Source organism: Patagioenas fasciata, chromosome 7, assembly GCF_037038585.1.
Source record: "Patagioenas fasciata isolate bPatFas1 chromosome 7, bPatFas1.hap1, whole genome shotgun sequence".
Lineage (NCBI taxonomy): Eukaryota > Metazoa > Chordata > Aves > Columbiformes > Columbidae > Patagioenas > Patagioenas fasciata.
The window spans coordinates 2,262,076-2,287,026 of NC_092526.1; the positions used below are offsets into that span (position 1 = coordinate 2,262,076).

General features: G+C 42.4%; 1 protein-coding gene across 30 annotated transcripts in view; it reads left to right on the top strand.

The window, feature by feature from the left end:
• The window catches only part of NEB (nebulin), a 114,600-nt gene that overhangs the window by 19,322 nt on the left and 70,327 nt on the right, over positions 1-24,951 (top strand). For 29 of the 30 annotated variants that reach the window (XM_065840548.2, XM_065840522.2, XM_065840524.2 and 26 more), the window contains exons 26-54: positions 452-559; positions 1,461-1,772; positions 3,240-3,446; positions 4,143-4,247; positions 4,374-4,481; positions 4,859-5,170; positions 5,894-6,100; positions 6,785-6,889; positions 7,693-7,800; positions 9,158-9,469; positions 9,621-9,827; positions 10,284-10,388; positions 11,256-11,363; positions 12,169-12,480; positions 12,675-12,878; positions 13,340-13,444; positions 14,211-14,318; positions 14,688-14,999; positions 15,656-15,859; positions 16,215-16,319; positions 16,415-16,522; positions 17,701-18,012; positions 19,445-19,648; positions 20,003-20,107; positions 20,203-20,310; positions 21,158-21,469; positions 22,137-22,340; positions 22,676-22,780; positions 22,876-22,983. In XM_065840548.2, coding sequence (XP_065696620.1) covers positions 452-559; positions 1,461-1,772; positions 3,240-3,446; positions 4,143-4,247; positions 4,374-4,481; positions 4,859-5,170; positions 5,894-6,100; positions 6,785-6,889; positions 7,693-7,800; positions 9,158-9,469; positions 9,621-9,827; positions 10,284-10,388; positions 11,256-11,363; positions 12,169-12,480; positions 12,675-12,878; positions 13,340-13,444; positions 14,211-14,318; positions 14,688-14,999; positions 15,656-15,859; positions 16,215-16,319; positions 16,415-16,522; positions 17,701-18,012; positions 19,445-19,648; positions 20,003-20,107; positions 20,203-20,310; positions 21,158-21,469; positions 22,137-22,340; positions 22,676-22,780; positions 22,876-22,983 — 5,220 coding nt within the window. The remainder of the gene's footprint in view (positions 1-451; positions 560-1,460; positions 1,773-3,239; positions 3,447-4,142; positions 4,248-4,373; positions 4,482-4,858; positions 5,171-5,893; positions 6,101-6,784; positions 6,890-7,692; positions 7,801-9,157; positions 9,470-9,620; positions 9,828-10,283; positions 10,389-11,255; positions 11,364-12,168; positions 12,481-12,674; positions 12,879-13,339; positions 13,445-14,210; positions 14,319-14,687; positions 15,000-15,655; positions 15,860-16,214; positions 16,320-16,414; positions 16,523-17,700; positions 18,013-19,444; positions 19,649-20,002; positions 20,108-20,202; positions 20,311-21,157; positions 21,470-22,136; positions 22,341-22,675; positions 22,781-22,875; positions 22,984-24,951) is intronic. The other variant, XM_071810669.1, reaches the window with a different exon arrangement.

Here is a 24,951-nt window from a genome sequence, read left to right on the forward strand (position 1 = left end):
GTGGTATGATACCGAATACAGACGTACACAAACTCTGAATTCAGTTAAGCTTTTACTTATAGAAGTCAATGAATTTTGTGTTTGTTAAGCAAATTCTTAAACTGTCTGAGCACTCATGAACACAGCCACATTTCAGTGCTTTATAGCCAAACTACTTGGGTGGACTGAAGGAGAAAAACAGCATGACTTATTCAAATTCCTATAGGTTTGGAGACCTATGTCATCTGCTTCTATATATTAAGGATTTAGCTACGTGAATTGAACTGGTTGTAGTAGATTTATTGATCATAATAAAACTGTAGTTTGTGTACAGGTTGACATTTTTCCTTGCAGTTGCACAGACCAAGCTGAATGTTTTGAATCCTATAACTATAATGAAACTATGGGGTTAAACAGCTTTGTTGAAATTGCTGCTTTTAACATTGCAAACTGACACTTTTTTCCCTATAAGGCTAACTACAAAGCAGACTGGAAAAAGACCATTGCCAAAGGATATGATCTGAAACCAGATGCCATTCCTATAATTGCTGCTAAAGCTTCTCGGAATATTGCAAGTGATGTAAGTATAATTTCCGTAAAATAGAATACATGCATCTTCTGCATTACAGCTTTCTGTGGCATGTTATGCTATAGAGCATATGCTATATCCATATAATAGTATAGAGACACTTTGAAAACGGAAATTCTTATGACAGTGTGAAATGACAAGTGACTTCAGGTGTTTACATGAACCTCTGAAAAACCTGTTTCTTTGGAAGTGCATCGTATTGTATGTGAGTGCCGGTGAGCTGGGACTGTTTGTTGTATACACTTATTCACCAGCTTATTTGAAAGTTCTTTTGTTATAATTTACCTGTGCTGTGTCCTTAACTGCTGGAGACCTGTGCTTGTACTTGTCCAGCATTCACAAGCCATACAGAAATGTGGCGGTTGTGTAAAGTGGCAGCAGTAAAGCTCAGTGTGCTGGCTGACACAGGGTATGAAAGGGGATTTGGAACGCAGAAATCAGTTCACTAACTGTAGCAAAAGGCTAGGAATGACTTCCATTCCCCACTTAAGCACGCCTTCCTCCAACAGCTGAATATTGGGATGTCTATTGGGTTGGTAGTCCTGGATTTTTCAATAATATATTATTATGCTACTCTTAAATAAAAGCTGACTGTTCCTGACAGTTAGAAGTCCATGGCAGCAAAATATAATATGGCAGAGGTAGTGGCGAGCGAGGGCGTGTAACTGCATATTTAGGGTTAGATCTATACCAGGGGTCAACACAAGCTGAGAAATCCAGCAATCTTCTTCTTTTTTTTGACCAAAATAGTCCTGTACTGTCTGAAAAACAATTGATGAGTTAATGGAATGAACTGCAGTTGTTAAAATACTGAGTTTCAAAGTATTAAAATTATCAAAACTAGCTTTTCTCTTTCCAAAGTGGTTAAGGCTTTCTCTTCTTTTGTCTCCAGTACAAGTACAAGGAATCGTATGAGAAAGAGAAGGGCAAACAGGTTGGATACCGCAGCCTGCAGGATGATCCTAAACTTGTTCATTACATGAAAGTGGCCAAATTGCAATCAGATCGTGAGTACAAGAAGGATTACGAAATCACCAAGACCAAATATCATACGCCTTTGGATATGTTCAGCGTGACGGCTGCCAAGAAAGCCCAGGAAGCCGTTACAAACTCTGGCTATAAACAGCTAATTCACAATTACACACTCCTGCCTGATTCTGTGAATCTGGAGCTATCAAGAAATGTGATGCAGCTTCAGAGCGATGTATGTAATGATTCCTCAAGTCATTTTTTTCTTCTCAAAATGACTGTTACACTACTAAACTTCGAAGTCTAAAAAATTAACTACATTAGATTAACAGTAGACTGAGATGTGTCTGGTCTGGAACCCTGTGTTTTCCAAATCTGATCAGAATTACTTGTAGCTGATGAGTTCTCAGGAACTTCTGTAGCAAGTAACAACTTCCTTTGTATCTCTACATATTGGGCTAATCCTCAGCAAAAGAACACGCTTTTCTAATTTGTGTGGTTTTGTAGTTGGAGTTATAATTACAGTGTGTTATTATTGTGATTATTATTTGTATTGCCAGGGATCAAAGGTTTATATGGAGTCTAACCTCTAACTATATTTTATTTAAGTTTACAAAAAATATACATTATGTGTGTTTGTGTTATACCTAGGTATTTGAGATTTATTTATTGTGTTCACTTTTCCTTCCTGCCTTTATCCTCCAGCAAATACGTGTGCCATACATGATAAGGATCCTCAAAAAAGCATTGTAGCTTCCAATAAGTTTTGTGATTTGTTTCCATTTTTTTCACTAGTGTAAATGTAGGGTCTGCTTGTTTATCCAGAAGGTATTTAGTTTAATCTGCATTATTTAACAGTCCTCTGACAAATTTGAAATTCCAAACAATGTTAATAACCTGATTGAAAATGTCGTTCAGATTCTAAGCATTGTTTGGAGAAGAAAATGTGCTTATTCCCATCAGCCAACAGGTGGAGGATCTGACCTTTAGACACTGCTCTTTTGCAATACACAAGTTCCCATCTCAAATTTCTGTATTACCGCCTGGCCTCGCTGAGGTGGCTTTGCTTGCCTGGCTGTGGCACTGGGGTGGTCACAAGGAGAGCAGCGTGATATTTGCACACAGAATTTGCCCTGTATCCACATGCTGTGAAAGTCTGTGGTCTTTTTCTCAGGCTGTGAATTTCTCCCAGTTAATCCTAATACTGCAGTGCAGAAACAGGTTTTATTTCACATTATTTTTGTAGCTTTCTGTGTTCTAAAAACCATGTTGCGAAGTACGATTAAATAGGGATGGTGTCCATTCAAGATGGTACAGAACCAGGCCATTAAGCAGAAGTTGCTTCTCTGAATTATTTCTACTCTGAACTGAGTCTACTAACAAACAAGACTTTAATTTTTTAAAAAAATCATTATATTTTTGACAGATTTTCATATTTACCGCTCAAAATTTGTTCTAAGGTCTGTGCATTTGGTTTGTAGTGTGAGTTAGTGAAATGATTTTTTTTTATCCCTAACACATAATTAATTGTTGATGTTATGCTAAGAATTTGGAAACCAATAGCAGTAATAAAAGGATTGTCTAAATTTTCCTTCAAAAATGAATGACCAGGAGAAGTTTTAAGGCCTTACCTGTTTTAACGTGTATGGGCATTCTAATCTTCCTTGCCTCACTGTGTTTGTCTGTGCTCATTTTTTAAAAGAACGTGTACAAAGCAGACTTTAATAACTGGTTGAGAGGAGTTGGCTGGATACCAATTCAGTCACTGGATGTAGAAAAGGCCAAAAAAGCTACAGAGATTCTCAGTGAAAAGAAATATCGGCAGCACCCAGACAAGCTGAAGTATTCCATTCCACTGGATGCGATGGAACAAGTGCTGGCCAAGCAAAACGCCAAGACCATGAACAAGGTGAGAACTGACTGAGGTGATCAGGAGTGAGCCAGAGATTGGGTCTTTGTTTTGCCACATTGGGGGGCAGGTGCGTTCGCACTGAAGTCATTAGAATTTCAAGTGGATATAGTTGTTTGCTTGGTTCAGATGGAACACTCAGAGATGCTGGAAGTCTCTGACTGAATTCCTAATTAAAGGGGTTTATTTTCTCTTTTGTGTGTGATGAAAGATGTCTTCTCCAGATTAATAGTGTTCCGGTAAACTTTGCTCATTTTCTGCAGGCAGTAGGATTCCTAATCAGTAAGCTGAAAAAAACTTGGAATTCTGTCAGTTTTGTACAAGTTTCCTTGGAATGGGGAGTTCTTGAATCTGTCCCTAGTTACCTAGACACCACTGATCCTTATTCCATGTTTGCCACGGAAAGAGGGTGTGTGAACCAAAAAAATTGTGCTTTGCATTGAAGCATGGAATGCAGACTGAGAAGTTTTGGGTTTAATATTCATTAGTTATCAAAACATACTTTGTAAATTTCTCGAAGTACTAAAGAAAGAGAAGGAATACGATATTGCCACTTGTTGGTTGTATTTGTGAAGATTATTTATAGTGCTTAGGAAACTTTACTGTAAAATTTAATTTATTGCAAGTGAACAAAACAAAAGCCAACTCCTGTGAGTGCAATGATTTTCAAGGCTAAATATTGTTTTGTAATTGCAGAGGCTCTACACTGATAAATGGAATAAAGAGAAGACCAGCATTCATGTGATGCCAGATACTCCAGAAATTCTGCAGTCCAGAGTGAACCAGATCACAATGAGTAACGTGAGTTGTTCTGCTCACAGAACAATGTTCTCATGTTTTTTGGGAACATTTAAATTCAGCTGTAGGATACTTCGGTAGTTCTGCCTCCATAACAGAGTACCTGTTCTCTCTTTCGTTTTAAATTAGAAACTTTACAAAGCTGGATGGGAGGAAGACAAGAAGAAAGGTTATGACATGCGGCCAGACGCTATTCCAATTAAAGCAGCCAAAGCCTCCAGGGACATTGCAAGCGATGTAAGTTGGATTGCATGGCAGTACTCAGGAAGCTGCAAAGACAGAACATTTGCAAAGTGCTGCTATGCGCAGATGTGTTTTTTCAAGCGTCTTGAGTTGTCTAGGTTCCATTTATACGCCTGATGGGATAAACCTTTGCTGTACTTGTTCTCCAGTGGAACAACACTGAATTGGGCTTTTTTGTTCGTTGTTCAGCAAGCTGCTGAGCTTCATGTGTGTGCGTTCACTGGGATATTTTGTAGGACCGTGTTTAAATGACTAAACCTGAGATCTTGTGGTGAAAAAGAACAAATATTTTCCGTGTTGTCAGAGATAAAATTGAGCTTAGTGGTGCATCATTTTAATTTTTTTGTGTTCTTTCTCCTTCCCGCTGTCAGTATAAATACAAACTAGCCTACGAAAAAGAGAAAGGAAAACATATTGGGTTCCGCAGCCTTGAAGACGACCCCAAGCTGGTGCACTTCATGCACGTGGCTAAAATACAGTCTGACCGTGAATACAAAAAAGATTATGAGAAGTCAAAGACTAACTTCCACACACCAGTTGACATGGTCAGTGTTGTGGCAGCCAAGAAAGCACAGGAGGTGGCTACAAATGCAAACTACAAACACTTGATCCATACCTACAATGTTTTGCCTGATGCAATGAGTCTTGAATTAGCCAAAACCATGATGCAGATCCAAAGTGATGTGAGTAAGACATTTTTCAACATTTGCATTAGGAATACAATGATGCTTAGTTTGTGAAAGCACACTGTCAGGTAAATAGGACTGTTTTCTTAGTGAATTTAGTTCTCTTGTGTATTAAAAAGTAGTAAATTAAATGAGATCTTTGGCAATGACAACCATTATATTTTTCTAAAACTCTGAAATATTAAATGATACTTATTGCTAAAGAATTTGGGCTCAAAAATAAGTAATTTTATGTATAAAGTAAAATGGATATTTACTATTTACATGTCCCATCAGGCTCTTCAGGAGCAATACTTGTGTGCAGGCCAAGGCAGGAAAAACTTGAGTTTTCATGAATAGTTGGATCTTGTAGTTCCAAAAAGATCTCTTTTCAGAAGGGGAAACGAGTTAAGGAGCTATCTGATCAGGTTTTGGGGGGTGTTTAACCTCTAGAGAAGAGGGCTTTTTGTTCTCAAGGTAATCCTCTTTGGGAGGGCCTTAGCATGTAATCTTATGCAAGCAATCTATATACATCCTAAGGAGCATCTGGACACTGTATAAAAGGCGGTATAATAGAACAGATACCAGTGTAACAGCTCCGTTCCTAAACAAACCTTGTATGCGTCTTGATACTGTTTGCCTCTTTTTAGAATAGTGCATTCAAAATCTAATCCTCATTAATTATCATGATTTACAGACTTTTTCATGCATTTGATTATTTTCTTTTCTTCCTGCTCCCAGAATCAATACAGAGCGGAGTATGATGAAAGCATGAAGGGTGTTGGCTGGATGCCGCTGGGCTCCTTGGAAGCTGAGAAGAACAAAAAAGCAATGGAAATTCTTAGTGAAAAGAAGTACCGCCAGCATCCAGACAGGTTGAAGTATTCTGTTCCTTTGGATTCCATGAACATGGTCTTAGCTTTAAATAATGCTAAAATCATGGATGAGGTGAGAAAGTGTTCGTCAAATTAATTTCGCTTTGCAGAAGTAATAAACAAGCTATACTTGATCTAAGATCCATCCTATTGCTCACATGGCTTTGGAAATTGTCCATTTTGGCAGCTAACGAATCTGCTTGACTGTCATTGTATTTCATCTTCGTAGACCTTTGCTCTACCTGAAAGCAAAGCATGACCCTAATATTTCTAAGAAATACGTATAAAGACAGACCTGAGGGTCACATTTTAGTAATAAAGTTTACCTGGTATATCTGAATGTAGATATTTAACAGTTTAAATATAGGGGCTAAAAGTACCAGAAAGATTCCTTTCAGAAATAGGATTCGAACTTTTAAATATACGGTCTGTTTCATCGGATGCCTGTTAAATTAATATGAAATTGCTACATGATATGAGTGCTTTTTAAATTAAATAGTGATTTTGTGATTCTCCAGACTTCATGTGCATTGTACTTCCAGGGACCACCAGAATCTTACGTGCAGTTGCCTGAGCTCTGTTTCCTCTTAGTAAAGCTCTATTGACTCTCTCAACTGATACTTATTTCACAGGAGATAAACTAATAATCTTCAACCATTGTAAAGAAAATTTATATTTCAAATAGGAAATGTTCTTTTAAATAGTTTTATTTAATTTTTTGGTTATGTTGACATCTCTTTTTTCCCCATCCTTCCAGCACAAGTACAAAGAAGCTTGGGAAGAAGACAAAAAGAAAGTTCACATCACACCAGATATTCCTCAGATTGCTTTAGCAAAAGTTAATGCATTTAATTTAAGTGATGTGAGTACTGTTTGTAAGACTAAGACGTTGCTCTTATTTTTTTAATTAGGAATAAGTGAAATGACAGCATACGAAAGTCTCCCTAGTTCTCACTTTGCTAACCTGTAGTAATTTCATAAAAAACTATTAATTTTCCTTTTCCCCGCTTCCTTCCCCAAAATTAAATACCAAAAGTTACCAAGAAAAAGCCATAGTATTTATAGTCAGATTATTAGTTGTTCATGTAGGTCAGTAAGATAAAATAGTTACTAACAAAATAGAATTTGAGAACGATCCATATTTGTTAATATGTTTATTGTTTTATTTCCCCATGCACAAAGTTTTGTACTGGATTCAAAATTCTTTCTGCAGATTGAACCCATTCTTTCAGTAACATGGTATTATAGACAGTTTTTCAGTAGCCAGGTGTTAAATCTGTGTGCTAAATAAGGTATTGTTTGTAATTGTGCACAGAAATAGACATACTGATCTTGGTTTTGTAAAAGCTAACATCTTATAGATGTAACTTTTCACCAGTATTTGTGCATGTGGGAAACAAATGCCATTTCTTGCTCTCTTGTTCTGGATTGTTGTTACTGACTGTAGTGCAGTCCAGCTACACTGCTGGATCAGCACTAGGACTGAAGTTATCTGGGAAGTGTTCATCTCTCTGGGTGCCCAAGTGCCTTAAACAACTGTTAAAGGAGTGTTAAATATAAGAATAGTCCGTGTTTCAAGTTATCATATGAAATGAATAGCTTTATTTAAGCAAATGTGCTTTGCTTTGCTTTCTTAAAGGATGATTCTTTTCTTTCCTTTCACAGAAAATGTACAGACTTTCATTTGAAGAAGTGAGGAAGAAAGGGTATGATCTCAGAGCTGATGCTATCCCCATTAAAGCCGCCAAAGCTTCTAGGGATATTGTCAGCGATGTAAGTTCTTGAAAGTAAAAATGATCCTTTTCGCATATTATAAAATGTTCATTGCTTGACACAGTTCAATTTTATATGCCAATTATATGAAGTCTCTTTCTTCTCTTGCTTGTGAATAATTCTGACACTTGATATATATTTGAATACATTTTCTAACAGGGTTAAAGGACAATTTATTTATTAGAAAGGCACGGAGATACATGAGGGACTCTTAGAAAAAAAATAAGGCAGTTCATTGCTCAGTGCTTGGCTACTTTATAAATGTGTGCTGCATATTTGTAGTGTAGCCAGAACGTTCAGAGATCATTCTTAGCAATACTTGAAAAGAACAGATACAGACTGAAATAATTCTGACTGCTGCGGTGCAGTTTTCTTTATTCCTTTGGTGGAAGCCCCATTAAATTTCTTGGTGCAGAGATTAGAAGCTTCTGGGATCAGAACATTCTGGAATCCTTTGTGTAGGAGATGATGCAGCCACAGCAGAGGCTCCTCTGCCACTGCTCTGAGTCCGAGAGGAAGATGCTTCCATTCTCAGTTCTCTGCAAGCAGTGAAGGAAAAAGGAATTGATACCTGTGCTATGCAGTTCATTGTCCAGGGTTGATTAGAGATTGAGGAAAGGGTTAAGAATTTGAACTATTGGTTTTATTAAACAAAAAAATGCAAAAGATCTTGGGAAGCGTCTTGAATTTTTTCATCATTTGAACAAGTGAATCTAATGGAAGCGGTGATTAGATATTTCATGTTATGGTTAGTATTTAGATATGAACCCAGGTATTCCAAGTATGGTGCAGACTACCACAAAAATAGTTACCTAGGCCAAATATTGGAAGCAGGATAGTGGTAGTAACAGAGGACTGTCTGGGTTGATGTACCCTGGTTCTAATGTTTGCCATAGCTCATCTTAGAACTAGTATTTAATACTATAGTGTGAAAAGAATAAAAAGTGCACTTTTTCCGAAGAACCGTCTTCAGCGAACCAGATGTTATGTGTTCTTTGCCTTTTGCTTTCTGTCAGTATATTCCATATTTTCTTTGTGTCGTTCATAATGAGATTAGGAAGCAATTGAACCCTAGGTTATGTTGAATCCTATACAGGAGGAGAATAAGCTATTGTAAGGAAATTTCAATTACTAAGAAAGTGTTTAAAAAGTGCTGCTTTTAAAGGCAGCTTAGAGTGCACCATAGAGTAGGTGGACAAAGCCACCACCTCTCTATGCTTTGTGGTGCTTTCTTGACAATGTAAAAATCTTGTATTAATCTATGGGTTTTGTTGTGTATTTTTTTCCTTACAAGATAGGTATTGCTTATTAAGCAAATGAAACAAAGTTAAGGTCTCTGTCTTTGTTCTCTTTACAGTATAAATACAAATTAGGTTATGAAAAAGACAAGGGAAAACTTGTAGGCTTCCGCAGCCTTCAGGATGACCCCAAACTTGTCCATTATATGCAAGTGGCCAAGATGCAGTCTGATCGTGAGTACAAGAAATCTTATGAGGCGAGCAAGACAAATTACCAAACGCCTCCTGATACAGTCAGCATCGTGGCAGCTAAGGAGGCACAAGATCGCATAACCAACACTAACTACAAACGACTGATTCACCAGTATATGCTTCTGCCAGATGCAATGAGTTTAGAACTGTACAGAAACATGAACCAGATACAAAGTGATGTAAGTTCCTGTTTACTTTCTCTCACTCACACCTGTGACTTTTCTTCCTGTTTTATGTTTTTCATTATGGATGTGTTTTGGCAACAAATGAATAATTTTCTATGAACTATTTGTAAATTGTTAAACTTCCCTTTTGTGTTCTGTTTGGCAGAATCAATACAAACAGGATTACAATGAGTGGTTCAAGGGTATCGGTTGGAGTCCTGCTGGTTCTCTGGATGTGGAGAAATCTAAGAAAGCCACAGAAATTGCAAGCGATCAGAAATACCGCCAGCATCCCAGCATGTTCACCTTCACAAAAGAGAAAGATTCCATGGACCTGGCCCTTGCAAGGCATAATGCAAATATAATGAACAAAGTAAGTGCTTATAGGGAAAATTAGGCAGATGTTCACATATAATCCATTTCAATACGCAGTCTGTAAGTCTTTATTACCACTTTTCTGTAGCAGTGCTGCCCTGGGAAAAAACAACTGTCACAGATTGCTCTTCACTCAGTTACTGATAAATAGCGTTGCTTAAAGAAATCCTTTCTCATTTTTCTCATTGCTGCCTCTCCAACCTCTATTCTTCTCATTCTTGTGTAGCAATTACTGGCCATGAAAACCTTGGTAGTTGGACATCATTAGAAGCAAGACTAAATCCAAATTCAGCTGATTCTGGGTTAGGTCGTTACACAATAAAATAAATCTAAGCCAGTACCTTTGTCTTCTTACCCATCTGTATCCAAAGTGCACAAAGGGAAAGGTGAAAGCCCCAGAAAAGCCGTCCTTCATCATTTATATTAACACATGTGTTGTTACTATTCTCAATAGCATGCTTATACTGAAGCGTGGGAGAAGGATAAAATTCAGGTTCATGTGATGCCAGACACGCCAGACATTCTACAGGCAAAACAGAACAAGACAAACTACAGTCAGGTAGAGTTTTTCACACTTCCTATTCCATTTTAAATTAACAGTTTAAAAGGACCTCCCATTTCAAAATAAATAATTGATTTGTGTGAGTTAGAAGAAGAGGAATGGGGGATTTAGAGCAAGGCAAGAATTTTTATGTGAGTAAATATATGTTCAGAGTAACAATAAGTGCCATCTTCAGACTGGCAAAGTAACAGTCTAAATTATGTTCAAGTTTATGGAGAATTCAAGTCCTATTTTTGAAGTGGTTGTGCTTACCATAGAAACCAACCGTATTAAAAATTCCTTACTATAAAATAACAAGTTCATTGTGTGTATTTTTAACTTAACATATGGGAGAAGAATTACATGCAGTGGTTTTAACGTTTCTGACAGCTTTCAAATGTGAGGAAGTCACAATTGTGCTGGTATAAAATACATAGGTTTTGCTTTGCATGATTGCTCAGAGGCAAATCTTCGACTTTCAAGCACTTGTGCTTAAAATTAACTGTGCACAAACTGAATTGACTGTTAAATGGCTACATTACATCCTTATTAATTAAAATTTTGTTAAGCCAATTAAAGTGTTTTCAATTATCCCAGATATGTATCTTTCACATTCCCCAGATATGTTTCAAATCCCCAAGATAAGCTATAGTAGGAAGCTGCTGCAATAGTGAAAACCTTTTTGATCACTAGCCTGAGACTTGGCAGGCCTGTGATCCTTGCTTAACAGTTTCCCATTTCTCAGTTCCCATTCTAATCACCCTTCACTTGTAACTGAGGCCTGTGAGGTGACCAGAATTTGGTAATATGGATCATTAACATATCTAAATAAAGGTGACTTATGTATTACTAAGAATTTTTAATGAGTATTGTTTTCCATTTTAGAAACTCTACAAGCTTGGCTGGGAGGAAATGATAAAGAAAGGCTACGACCTCACACCTGAAGCCATTTCAGTGAAAGCTGCCAAAGCTTCGAGGGACATTGCAAGTGACGTAAGCAACATTTTGGATTCAATATAACATGCATCGTATCTAGTTGCTAGAACCCACAGAGTTGCACTAGATGCAGATACACCTCTCTGCTAATATGTGGCCTGGAGTAAAAAGCAAAATTGCTGACAAAACTCTTTCCTGTTCTGCTCTTGTCAGTGAAGAAAACAGTTTAAGAGGGGTTGCTCTGGAATCTCGACAATTCCGCAGATTGTGGCCCATCCATGAAGCAGCTAGTCTTACAAAGTTAGGAGTTATCTGCTCTTTGGTATATTACATTTTCAGAGCAGCAGCAAATTTGGTCTGATTAGCTGATCCCAGTACCTCTACTGAGAAATCCTCGTTACAGCTCTGAACTAAATGTGGTGACATGTAGATTGCTGGTATCATTACTTGAGATGAATACAACTCCTGCACTTATAGAAAAGATTTTATTAATATTAGGAAATGTTTCCAGGGCATTTTTCATTGCGGCTTATTTTCTTCATCAAAATATTTGAGTGTGTCAGGCTTTGGGAGCTGTGAGCAGTATGACTGTATGAATAGATGACTCAAGAGATCGTCTTTACACCCAGGCGCTCCTCGTCTGCAGGCATCTGCTCCTTCCCAGGAGAGCAGTCACTGACACCAAGTGATGCACATTAGTCAAGGGGCTGCTAAAACTTTACATTAGAAGCTGTAACAAGTTGCTTATTTCATTGGTAATGAGCAACATTGAACTGAGTGAATATATTGATATTTTGCATATGTGTTTTACCACTGTCTGATTCTGATGGTAATTTTAATAATGCAATCTTTATGATTTTAGTACAAGTACAAAGAAGGTTACCGCAAACAGCAGGGACATCACATTGGATTCCGCAGCCTGCAGGATGATCCGAAGATGTTGTGGTCTATGCAAGTAGCTAAGATGCAGAGTGAGAGGGAGTACAAGAAAGATTTTGAAAAGTGGAAGACGAAATTTAATATGCCTGTGGATATGTTAGGCTTCCTTCTGGCTAAAAAATGCCAGGAACTGGTTAGTGATATAGACTACAAACACCCTCTGCACCGCTGGACCTGTCTGCCAGACCAGAACGATGTCACCCAGGCAAAGAGGGTCTACGAGCTACAGAGTGATGTAAGCTTTCTCTGCATTTAATCAAGTTATTTTTTGTAAGATATTTACTGCTTGTTGAAAAGTACCTTTAATAACTCTCTTTTGGTGTCAGTAAAGATCAGATTGAAGCTAAAATACCAGGTTAGTCTTTTAATAGGGTTTAATAAATGAACAAGGAAATAATCTACTATGGGTTTGATTTCTTTCCTTAACAGAATCTGTATAAGGCAGATCTGCAGTGGCTCAGAGGCCTTGGCTGGACTCCTCTGGGATCTTTGGAAGCTGAAAAGAACAAGAAAGCTGCTGAAATACTGAGTGAAAAGAAGTACCGGCAGCACCCAGACACGATTAAGTTCACAAGTATCCCAGATGCCATGAATATCGTTTTAGCAAAATCTAATGCCAAAATTAGAAGCGATGTAAGTTGCCTCTAGAGACAGAACATGTGATTCAATACATGAATATGTATATGTTTGCTAAAACGATCTCATATCAGAACATGTGTTTAAAATATACAAATATCAGATGTTTATGATCAGAGTCTTCTGCTCAGTTGTCAAGTACTATGCCTTGTTCAGATTAGGGTCTTATTTGCAGTTATTACTGAATAAGTCTTACAGGACTAAAGACACTATGTAGTATGTAAATGTATTTTCATAATGATGTTACCTTGACATTTCATGGGTGTGAAGAAAAAAAACTTGTATTTCAGTAAGAAGTTGTTGTATTATTTGATATTAATATCTTGCGTTGTTTACGTTGCTTCTTCTTGCACAGCACATCTTTGCTATTGTAGAGAAAAGGTAAACTGAGTTTTAGAAATACTGCAGTGCACGTGAGCCCTTTGTCACACAAGGCATTACTGTTTGTGTCTCTTCAGATACTGTACAGAGAAGCGTGGGACAAGGACAAGACTCAGGTTCACATCATGCCTGACACTCCTGAAATTTTGCTGGCTAAAGCAAACTTAATTAACACCAGTGATGTAAGTGTGTCTCCACAATGTTTCTTTTGTGGAATTTGTAAATATCCATTGTGGCTTTAATTTAAAATGCAGTAATTCTGCAGTTCTGACAGCTGTAGGCACGACTGTGATATATTCCTGTTGTGCACTGGGAAGCCTGAGTGGAATGGCTAAAATATAAAGTGGAGTTGCTAGAATATAAAAAAATACCAAGAAAGCATTCAGAGAAGTTAAGAGTTTTCTATTTTGTCCCTTCAGATAGCATTAACATTGTAGATGTGTGTTCAGTACTGTCATGCTTGTTAAAATGTCTGATTATATTGCCTCATGAGAATTACTTAGGATTATGCAGTTTCCATGAAATTGCTGGTTACAATGGAACAAATATAGACTGCATTCAAGGGTAAACAGGTGTTAGCGGCTTTATGATAAGAATTCAAGAACACTAAACTAGTGCCGTGGAATTTGTGTATAGAGAATCATGGGGTTCTGTTATTCATCTCTTTAGAAGACTACGAATCATTCAGATTAATAAGTGAAATAAAACAAGATTTTGATCTCAAATGAGTTAATCAGAAAACATAAGGATAGTAATTTCTACATATTTTGGATCATGAGCTACAAAATACACATTATTAAAAAATATTTATGGATTATAATTTAATGATTTAAACTGTGTTTGGAATCTCATACTAGATTTTCAATAATAAAGGGAAAAAAGTTGTGATATTGAAAGACTCTCTAGAGAATTTGTTTGCAGTAATTATTTTGAATCCTTCTCCAACAGAAACATTACAAGTTAGGATACGAAGAGCTCAAGAGGAAAGGCTACGATCTTCCTGCTGATGCTATACCCCTCAAATCAGCAAAGGCGTCAAGAGACATAGCGAGTGAAGTAAGTCTTGCGGACTGAAAATAACAGTGGGGCATACAGCACGTATGAAAAAATGGATAAAAAAGTTTTTATTTAAAAGGAGGAGAGGTCTAAAATTTAAACAGACTTAAATTGCTGCCCTCCCCAGAGATTGTGTAATCCTTAATGCTGTAAAGTTGGTTAAATGAAATACAAGAATTAGCAATGGCACAGTACATCACTATAAAAAAATAGGTTAATATCTTACGCACATGCAATAAAAATAAAAATAGTTGGAAAAATATGCAAGAAAAATTAAAATATATACTGTATGAAAGTTATATTAAAAACAGAGAAAATTCAATTGAAGTTTGAAAAGAGATTATTAATCTTTGGTTTTACCTTCATTAGTACAAATACAAAACTGCGTACAGAAAGCAGCTCGGCCACCACATCGGGGCCCGTAACATAGAGGATGATCCGAAGATGGTGTGGTCAATGCATGTGGCCAAGATCCAGAGTGACAGGGAGTACAAGAAAGCCTTTGAGAAGTCCAAGACACACTTCAGTAGCCCCGTGGACATGCTGGGCATCGTGTTGGCCAAGAAATGTCAGGAACTGGTCAGTGACATTGATTACAAGCATCCTCTGCACCGCTGGACCTGTCTGCCAGACCAGAACGATGTTGTACAGGCCAGGAAAGTGTACGACCTGCAGAGTGATGTGAGTAATTCTTTTGTGTGTGTGTGAAAAGCAGAAGTGAGGCTTGTGTTCTGTTCCTTTGTTGGAGAAGGTGCTAGTGGAGAGCAGAAGTCTGGGCTGATTCTGTGAGCCCATGTTGTGGCTCTGTTGTCTTGGTGGGAGTTGATGTTGTGACCAGGGAAGGATGAAGTTTGTGAGTGGCCTTGCCCGATGGTCACAAAAGAGTCCTGTCTTGCCCTGATCAATTTGTGGGGAGGGTTGCTGCAGGGGGCTGGAGTTCTGGATGACAGGGGAAGGGCCCTTTGGAGGACCAAGAACTGACAAAGGCCAGCCATGTGTGCAGTGGTGAATGGTATGAAGAACATTAGATGATGAGGTATAAGCTGCTGCCATGGGTCTGGCAGCTGGAAGTAGCCAAATGGGGCAGGTCTGTTCCAGGAAGACTGAGCAGATGGATGGAGAGAGTTTGTGGGTTGCTTGTCACCTGCTGGTGCTGGTTGAGGTGTGGGGAGCCAGGTTTTGGGGAAACTGAGCGTAACAGGAAATCTCTTCACTGATGGCTGGCTGGTTGACGCAGAGGAATCTGTTTTGGTCATCAGAGCTTCCCTTGGTAGGGGGAGTGGTTGTGTGGAGCAAGGAGGTTGCTGAGCTGTTTTGTGTCCTTCGTGTCCTTTCAGAACGTGTACAGGTCCGACCTTCAGTGGCTGAGGGGCATTGGCTGGTCCCCAGCTGGTTCTCTGGATGATGAGAAGAACAAGAGGGCGAGCCAGATCCTGAGCGACAAGAAGTATCGGCAGCACCCGGACACCATCAGGTTCACGAGCCTTCCTGACTCGATGCCCATGGTTCTGGCAAAGCACAACTCGGAAATTATGAACCAGGTGAGATTTCCCTGTGTGTGCAGCCAGTTGGAAAGGAGCGCCTTCCTTTCTGAGGATGCTGGGCTCTCTGCTTGCAGGGCCTGGGATTTGCAAGGGGGATGTTGCATCCTCTTGCATCAGGGATCTGTATTCCTTGTTTAGATCAAATTGTATTGAGTGTGTCTGGAGCAGTGATTGGGTGCAGTGTGGAAAAGAAAACGGTGAAGTGTTAGAAAGTTGTGGATCAAGAAAAGATATTCCTGAGTCAGTGCAACGTAGAGGCCCCTTGCTTCAGTTTGTTGGGCTTGTTTGCTCTTGGCGTTTGTTACCTAGCGCTTGTATGACATCTGTTTGACGCTGTTCTCCTTTTTTTCAGCGAGCATACACAGCAGCTTGGGAGAAAGACAAAACCAGTATCCACATTATGCCAGATACACCTGGTATTTTGCAAGCCCAGCAGAACAGAGTGAACTTCAGTGAGGTAGGTGGTTGAGCTGGGGTGAAGTGTCCGTCTCTGGCTGCTGCTGTGTCCTGGGCGGAAGTGTTGCTGGAGGGGAACGCTTGTTTTTCTTTCAGAAACTGTACAAGCTTGCGATGGAGGAAGAGAAGAAGAAGGGCTACGACATGCGGGCAGATGCCATTCCCATCAAGTCTGCTAAAGCTTCCAGAGACATTGCGAGTGATGTAAGTAGAGAGGAGCCCTTAGCGACCAACACTGTTGGACGGTTTCCAGGTGCTTGTAGTTGAGGCCCAGGGTTTACAGCCTTAAATGAGTGGGGACAACAGAGCTCCTACCTGTCATAACCATCCTGCTAGTCCAGAAACATGTTGGCTCTTTTGGGTCTGCCTGTAGCTGTCCCTGCATGTCATAAATGTTGAGTGTTGTGAGGGAGTTTGTAGATGGTCTGTAGACAGTAACTGTAGGAGCGGGGTGATGGACGCAATCCAAAGCAACTTTCCTTCTGAGCTTGTGGCAGCATCACGTTGTGCATCAGACTGGACTCTGGAGGTGTTGTGCTGCCCTCGGTGCTGCCGGTCTGCACGTCCCTGGTGTTGCAGCTGCACAGCAGAGCTGGACATGAGAAAACAAAGCCCAAACCGAGATTTGTGTTTTGACTGGAGCATTTATCATTTTTCTCTGGACTCGGGCAACTCCGGTCACTGTAGACCAGTCATGGCTGTTCCGTGGAATATCTTTTCAGGACTCAGCACTCTAGGAGCTGAATTTACTTTCTCGTGAGGTTCTGTAGTTCAGGACTGTTCCCTGCTGTAAGGATATCAGTTCAATCTCTCCTCATTCCTACTGGACATTTCAGTAAGAGGCAGGGCAAATATGTCGTTTGCCCCCAGTTTTGCCACCCAATCTTAGTGTCTGTAGACTTGCAACTGAGGACACACATCGGACTGTAGAATAAGAGCCTTGACACTGTACAGGAGAGGTTGGAGCACTGCAGTGTGTCAGCTGCTTGGGCTGTGTGGGTGAATGCAGACACAGCTGTGCAGGATGAGGCCCAGATGCCTACTGGAGCCATCTGGTTGTTTCCCCTGAGTTTTGTGTCCCAGCTGCTGAGGATGTTCAGGCTGTGCGGGATCCTGTCTGCTGCCGTGCATCGCTCCTGCTTCCCCAGCCAGCTTGGCTGGAGCTGCTGCCTAAGCCTCCACGTGGCTTCTGCAGCCCGGTGTATAATGGGGTGGGATGGAAGTATAGGACACAGCAGGGATGTGCTGCATGCAGACACCTCTTCATGAGGTGATCTTGCTGGGCTCCATTAGCAAAGTGATTGTTTGCAGGCACTGCTAGAGAATAGTGTTGGGTGGGAGAAGAGCTGGTCAAAATCTTACTGATGTTTTTATCCCCGCAGTACAAATACAAAGAAGGCTATCGCAAGCAGCTTGGCCACCACATTGGGGCCCGTAACATAGAGGATGATCCGAAGATGGTGTGGTCGATGCACGTGGCCAAGATCCAGAGTGACAGGGAGTACAAGAAAGCCTTTGAGAAGACCAAGACACACTTCAGTAGCCCCGTGGACATGCTGGGCATTGTGTTGGCCAAGAAATGTCAGGAGCTGGTCAGTGACGTTGATTACAAGCACCCTCTGCACCGCTGGACCTGTCTGCCGGACCAGAACGATGTTGTACAGGCCAGGAAAGTGTACGACCTGCAGAGTGACGTAAGTAATTCTTTTGTGTGTGTGTGAAAAAGCAGAAGTGAGGCTTGTGTTCTGTTCCTTTGTTGGAGAAGGTGCTGGTGTGGAGCAGAAGTCTGGGCTGATTCTGTGAGCCTGTGTTGTGGCTGTTTTGTGTTGGTGAATCACAGAATGGTTTGATTTGGAAGGGACCTTAAAGATGATGTAGTTCCAACCTCCCTGCCATGGGCATGGACACTTTCCACTAGATCGTGTTGCTCAAAGCAGTGTCCCGCCTGGCCATGGACACTTCCAGGGAGGGAGCAGCCACAGCATACTTAGGCAACTTGTTCCAGTGTTTTACCACCCTCACAATAATGAATTTGTTCCTAATGTCTAATCTAAATCAACCCTCTTTATTTTAAAATTGTTAGCCCTATATTTGAGCTGAAACAAAATTTACAAATTCAGCTTTCTTGTATGAAACAGTTTCATTTCTCATTTTACAGTTCGTGAGACAGCACAGTAGGACAGCTTTTTTTGTTAAGATTTTGTTCAGAATGGCCAGTGATAAAGTTTCCATGGAGGTCATATTTGATAGTCACAGAAGAGTCGTGTCTTCCCTTGGGCAACCTGATGGCAGGGCTCCTGCAGGTGGCTGGAGTTCTGGGTGGCAGGGCAATCACAGAATCCCAGAATGTCAGGGGTTGGAAGGGACCTGGAAAGCTTATCCAGTGCAATCACCCCCCCGGAGCAGGAACACTCATCTGAGGTTACACAGGAAGGTGTCCAGGCGGGTTTGAATGTCTGCACAGAAGGAGACTCCACAACTTCCCTGGACAGCTTGGGCCAGGCTCTACTACCCTCACTGAGAAGTTGTTTCTTCTCAAATTTAAGTAGAACCTTTTGTGTTCCAGTTTGTACCCATTGCCCCTTGTCCTGTCGTTGGTTGTCACTGAGAAGAGCCTGGCTCCATCCTCCTGACACTCAGCCCTTTCCATATTGATAACCATGAATGAGGACACCCCTCAGTCTCCTCCAAGCTAAAGAGACCAAGCTCCCTCAGCCTTTCCTCATAAGGGAGATGCTCCACTCGAATGGAGTCCAATATTTTATTTTGGAGAACCAAGGACTGGCAAAGGCCAGCCATGTGTACAGTGGCGAATGGTATGAGAGCAGTAGGTGATGAGGTACAAGCTCCTGCCCTGGGTCTGCCAGCTGGAAATAGCCAAATGGGACAGGTCTGTCCAGGGAAGACTGAGCAGATGGATGGGGAGGGCTTGTGGTGCTGGTACTGGTTGAGGTGTGGGGAGCCAGGTTTTGGGAGAACTGAGCATAACAGGGATCTTCTTTGTGTTGGCTGGCCGGCTGACGCAGAGGAATCTGTTTTGGTCATCAGAGCTTCCCTTGGTAGGGGGAGTGGTTGTGTGGAGCAAGGAGGTTGCTGAGCTGTTTTGTGTCCTTCGTGTCCTTTCAGAATGTGTACAGGTCCGACCTTCAGTGGCTGAGGGGCATCGGCTGGTCCCCAGCTGGTTCTCTGGACGATGAGAAGAACAAGAGGGCGAGCCAGATCCTGAGCGACAAGAAGTATCGGCAGCACCCGGACACCATCAGATTCACGAGCCTTCCTGACTCGATGCCCATGGTTCTGGCAAAGCACAACTCGGAAATTATGAACCAGGTGAGATTTCCCTGTGTGTGCAGCCAGTTGGAAAGGAGCGCCTTCCTTTCTGAGGATGCTGGGCTCTCTGCTTGCAGGGCCTGGGATTTGCAAGGGGGATGTTGCATCCTCTTGCATCAGGGATCTGTGTTCCTTGTCTAGATCAAATTGTATTGAGTGTGTCTGGAGCAGTGATTGGGTGCAGTGTGGAAAAGAAAATGGTGAAGTGTTAGAAAGTTGTGGATCAGGAAAAGATATTCCTGAGTCAGTGCAACGTAGAGGCCCCTTGCTTCAGTGTGTTGGGCTTGTCTGCTCTTGGAGTTTGTTGCCTGGCTCTTGCGTGACCTTATTTGACACTGTTCTCCTTTTTTTCAGCGAGCGTACACAGAAGCCTGGGAGAAAGACAAAACCAGTGTCCACATTATGCCAGATACACCTGGTATTTTGCAAGCCCAGCAGAACAGAGTGAACTTCAGTGAGGTAGGTGGTTGAGCTGGGGTGAAGTGTCCACCCCTGGCTGCTGCTGTGTCCTGGGCGAAAGTGTTGCTGAAGGGGAGTGCTTGTTTCTCTTTCAGAAACTGTACAAACTTGCGATGGAGGAAGAGAAGAAGAAGGGCTACGACATGCGGGCAGATGCCATTCCCATCAAGTCTGCTAAAGCTTCCAGAGACATTGCGAGTGATGTAAGTATGGAGGAGTCCTTGGTGATAAACAGTGTTGGATGGTTTCCAGGTGCTTATAGTTGAAGCCCAGTGTTTGCAGCCTTAAATGAATAGAGGAGAGATGAACACATTTCTTGCCTGTCATAGCCGTTCTGCTAGTCCAGAAACATGTTGGCTCTTTCAGGTCTGCCTGTAGCTGTCCCTGCATGTTATGGGAGTTGGGTGTTGTGAGGGAGTTTGTAGATGGTGTATAGACAATAACTGTAGAAGCTGGTTGATGGATACAATCCAAAGCAGTGTCCTCCTGGGCTTGTGGCAGCATCACGTTGTGCATCAGACTGGACTCTGGAGGTGTTGTGCTGCCCTCAGTGCTGCCGGTCTGCACATCACTGGTGTTGCAGCTGCACAGCAGAGCTGGACATGAGAAAAGAAAACTCAAACCAAGTTTTGTGTTATGATCGGACATTTCTCATTTCTGTGTGGTCTCTGGCAGGTCCAGTCACTGTAGACCAGTCATGACTGTGCCCCAGAGTATCTTTTCACGGCTCAGCACTCCAGCAGTTGAATTTTCTTTGTCATGCGAGCTTCTGCAGTTCATGTCTGTACTCCTTCTAGAAGGGGATCAGTTCCCCAGCAGCTGTCCTGGAGCAGCCAGCTGGGCCTCCATGTGGCTTCTACAGCCTAGTGTAGGTGGAATTGGGATGGAAGCGCAGGAGACAGCAGGGATGTGCTGTGTGTAGACGCCTCTTCATGAGGTGATCTTGCCAGGCTCCTTTAGCAAAGTGTTTGTTCACAGGCACTGCTAGAGAATAGTGTTGGGTGGGAGAAGAGCTGGTCAAAATCTTACTGAGATTCTTTAACCCCACAGTACAAATACAAGGAAGGCTATCGCAAGCAGCTTGGCCACCACATCGGGGCCCGTAACATAGAGGATGATCCGAAGATGGTGTGGTCGATGCACGTGGCCAAGATCCAGAGTGACAGGGAGTACAAGAAAGCCTTTGAGAAGACCAAGACACACTTCAGTAGCCCCGTGGACATGCTGGGCATTGTGTTGGCCAAGAAATGTCAAGAGCTGGTCAGTGACGTTGATTACAAGCATCCTCTGCACCGCTGGACCTGTCTGCCGGACCAGAACGATATTGTACAGGCCAGGAAAGTGTACGACCTGCAGAGTGACGTGAGTAATTCTTTTGTGTGTGTGTGTGTGAAAAGCAGAAGTGAGGCTTGTGTTCTGTTCCTTTGTTGGAGAAGGTGCTAGTGGAGAGCAGAAGTCTGGGCTGATTCTGTGAGCCTGTGTTGTGGCTCTGTTGTCTTGGTTAGAGTTGATGTTGTGACTGGATAGGGATGAAGTTTGTGAGTGGCCTTGCCTGATGGTCACAGAAGAGTCCTGTCTTGCCCTGATCAATTTGTGGGGAGGGTTGCTGCAGGGGGCTGGAGTTTTGGATGACAGGGGAAGGGCAACAGAGTCAAATATTTTATTCTGGAGGACCAAGAACTGACAAAGGCCAGCCATGTGTGCAGTGGTGAATGGTATTAGAGCAGTAGGTGAAGAGGTATAAGCTGCTACCGTGGGTCTGGCAGCTGGAAGTAGATAAATGGGGCAGGTCTGTCCCAAGAAGACTAAGTGGATGGTTGGGGAGGGCTTGTGGGTTGCTTGTCACCTGCTGGTGCTGGTTGAGGTGTGGGGAGCCAGGTTTTGGGGGAACTGAGCGTAACAGGAATCTCTTTACTGGTGGCTGGCTGGTTGACGCAGGGGAATGTGGTTTGGTCATCAGAGCTTCCCTTGGTAGGGGGAGTGGTTGTGTGGAGCAAGGAGGTTGCTGAGCTGTTTTGTGTCCTTTCAGAACGTGTACAGGTCCGACCTTCAGTGGCTGAGGGGCATCGGCTGGTCCCCAGCTGGTTCTCTGGACGATGAGAAGAACAAGAGGGCGAGCCAGATCCTGAGCGACAAGAAGTATCGGCAGCACCCGGACACCATCGGATTCACAAGCATTCCTGACTCGATGCCCATGGTTCTGGCAAAGCACAACTCGGAAATTATGAACCAGGTGAGATTTCCCTGTGTGTGCAGCCAGTTGGAAAGGAGCGTCTTCCTTTCTGAGGATGCTGGGCTCTCTGCTTGCAGGGCCTGGGATTTGTAAGGGGGATGTTGCATCCTCTTGCATCAGGGATCTGTGTTCCTTGTCTAGATCAAATTGTATTGAGTGTGTCTGGAGCAGTGATTGGGTGCAGTGTGGAAAAGAAAAGAGTGGATCAAGAAAAGATATTCCTGAGTCAGTGCAACGTAGAGGCCCCTTGCTTTGGTTTGTTGGGCTTGTTTACTCTTGGAGTTTGTTGCCTGGCACTTGCATGACCTTATTTGACACTGTTCTCCTATTTTCAGCGAGCATACACAGAAGCCTGGGAGAAAGACAAAACCAGTATCCACATTATGCCAGATACGCCTGGTATTTTGCAAGCCCAGCAGAACAGAGTGAACTTCAGTGAGGTAGGTGGTTGAGCTGGGGTGAAGTGTCCATCCCTGGCTGCTGCTGTGTCCTGGGCGAAAGTGTTGCTGAAGGGGAACGCTTGTTTTTCTTTCAGAAACTGTACAAGCTTGCGATGGAGGAAGAGAAGAAGAAGGGCTACGACATGCGGGCAGATGCCATTCCCATCAAGTCTGCTAAAGCTTCCAGAGACATTGCGAGTGATGTAAGTATGGAGGAACCCTTGGTGGTACACTCTTCTTATTCTTCCTTGACAGTTCAGAAAGATGTACGGGAAAAATAAAATCACAGAATTGTTTGTGTTGGAAGATACCCCAAACATCATCTCGTTCCACCCCTCTGCCATAGGCAGGGACACCTTCCACTAGACCAGGTTACTCAAATCCCTGTCCAGCCTGGCCTTGAACACTTCTGTTTGGGGTCACCCAGAATTTACCCGAGCAGCTTGTTCCAGTGCTTTACCACCCTCACAGTAAAGTATTTCTTCCTTATTTCTAATCTAATTATCTAACGTCTTTCAGTTCAAAACCATTATACCTCCTCCTACACTCCCTCCTCATCTTTCCTCTAGGCCCTTTTTAGGTACTGGTTGGCTGCTGTAGGGTCTCCCTGGAGCCTTTTCTTCTCTAGGCTCAACAACCCCAACTGTCTCATCCTGTCCTCATAGGGGAGGTGCTTCATCCCCCAGTCATCTTCATGTCCTCCTCTGGGCCCTCTCCAGCGGGTCCATGTCTTTCTTACACTGGGAGTCCCAGAACTGGAGGGGGAAAATCTACTCCCTTGACCTGCTGACCACGCTGCTTTTGCTGCAGCCCAGGATGTGTTTCTCCTTCTGCACTGTGAGTGCACATTGTGGGCTCATATTCAGTTCCTCATCCACCAGTACTCGCAGGTTCTTCTCCTCAGGGCTGCTCTCAATCCACTAATCACCCAGCCTGTGTCCACGTTTGAGATTGCTTCGACCCAGATGCCAGACCTTGCACTTGGCCTTGTTGAACTTCATGACCTTCACATAGGCCCACCTTGTTAGCCTGTCAGGGTCCCTCTAGATGACATCCTTTCCCTCCAGTGTGTCGACCACAACACTCAGCCTGGTGTCGTCCACAACCTTGCTTAGGATGTTCTCAGTCCCACTGGCCATGTCCCTAACAAAGATGTCACATAATACTGATCCCAGTACCGACTCCTGAGGGACTCCACTCACTACTGGTCTCTAGCTGGACATCAAACCGTTGACCGCAACTCTTTGAGTGTAACCATCCAACCAATTCCTTATCCACTGATTCAACTCCCCATCAAATCCATTTCTCACCATTTTAGAGACAAGGATGTTGTTTGAGACAGTGTCAGATGCTTTGCACAAGTCCAGGTAGATGATGTCAGTCACTCTTCCCTTATCCACCAAAGCTGTAACCCTGTCATAGAAAGTCACCGAAGTAGTCAGGCATGACTTGTCCTTAATGAAGCCTTGCTGACTGTCACCAAACCCCTCTCTGTTTTCCATGTGCCTTAGCATAGTTTCCAGGAAGATCTGCTCCATGATCTTGCCAGGCACAGGGGTGAGACTGACCAGCCTGTAGTTCCCCAGATCTTCCTTTTTCCCTCTTTAAAAATTGAGGTTATGTTTCCCCTTTTCCAGTCACTGGGAACTTCACCAGTCTTCCATGACTTTTCAAATATGATGGACAGTGGCTTAGCAACTTCATCTGCCAGTTCTCTCAGTACTCTTGGATGTGTCTCATTAAGTTTCATGGACTTGTGCACATTCAGGTTCCTTAGATGGTGTTGAACCTGATCTCCTCCTACAATGGGCAGTACTTGATTCTCCAGTCCCTGCCTTTGTGTTCAGTGAATTGGGCAGTGTGGTTAGAGGACTTGCTGATGAAGACTGAGCAAATAATATTGTTGAGTACCTCAGCCTTCTCTGTGTCAGCTGTAGCCAGGTCTCCCACTTTGCTCATCGGGGTGGTACAGTTTCTTTCATCTTCCTTTATTGTCCTGTGTACCTGAAGAAACCCTCCTCATTATTTTTTACATCCCTAACAAAGTTCAGCTCCAGCTGTGCCTTGGCTTTCCTGATCTCTTGCCTCCACTCCTGGACCATATCCCTATAATCTCCCCAGGATGTGTATCCCTGCCTCCACTGCCTATGCATTTTGGTTTTGCGTTTTAG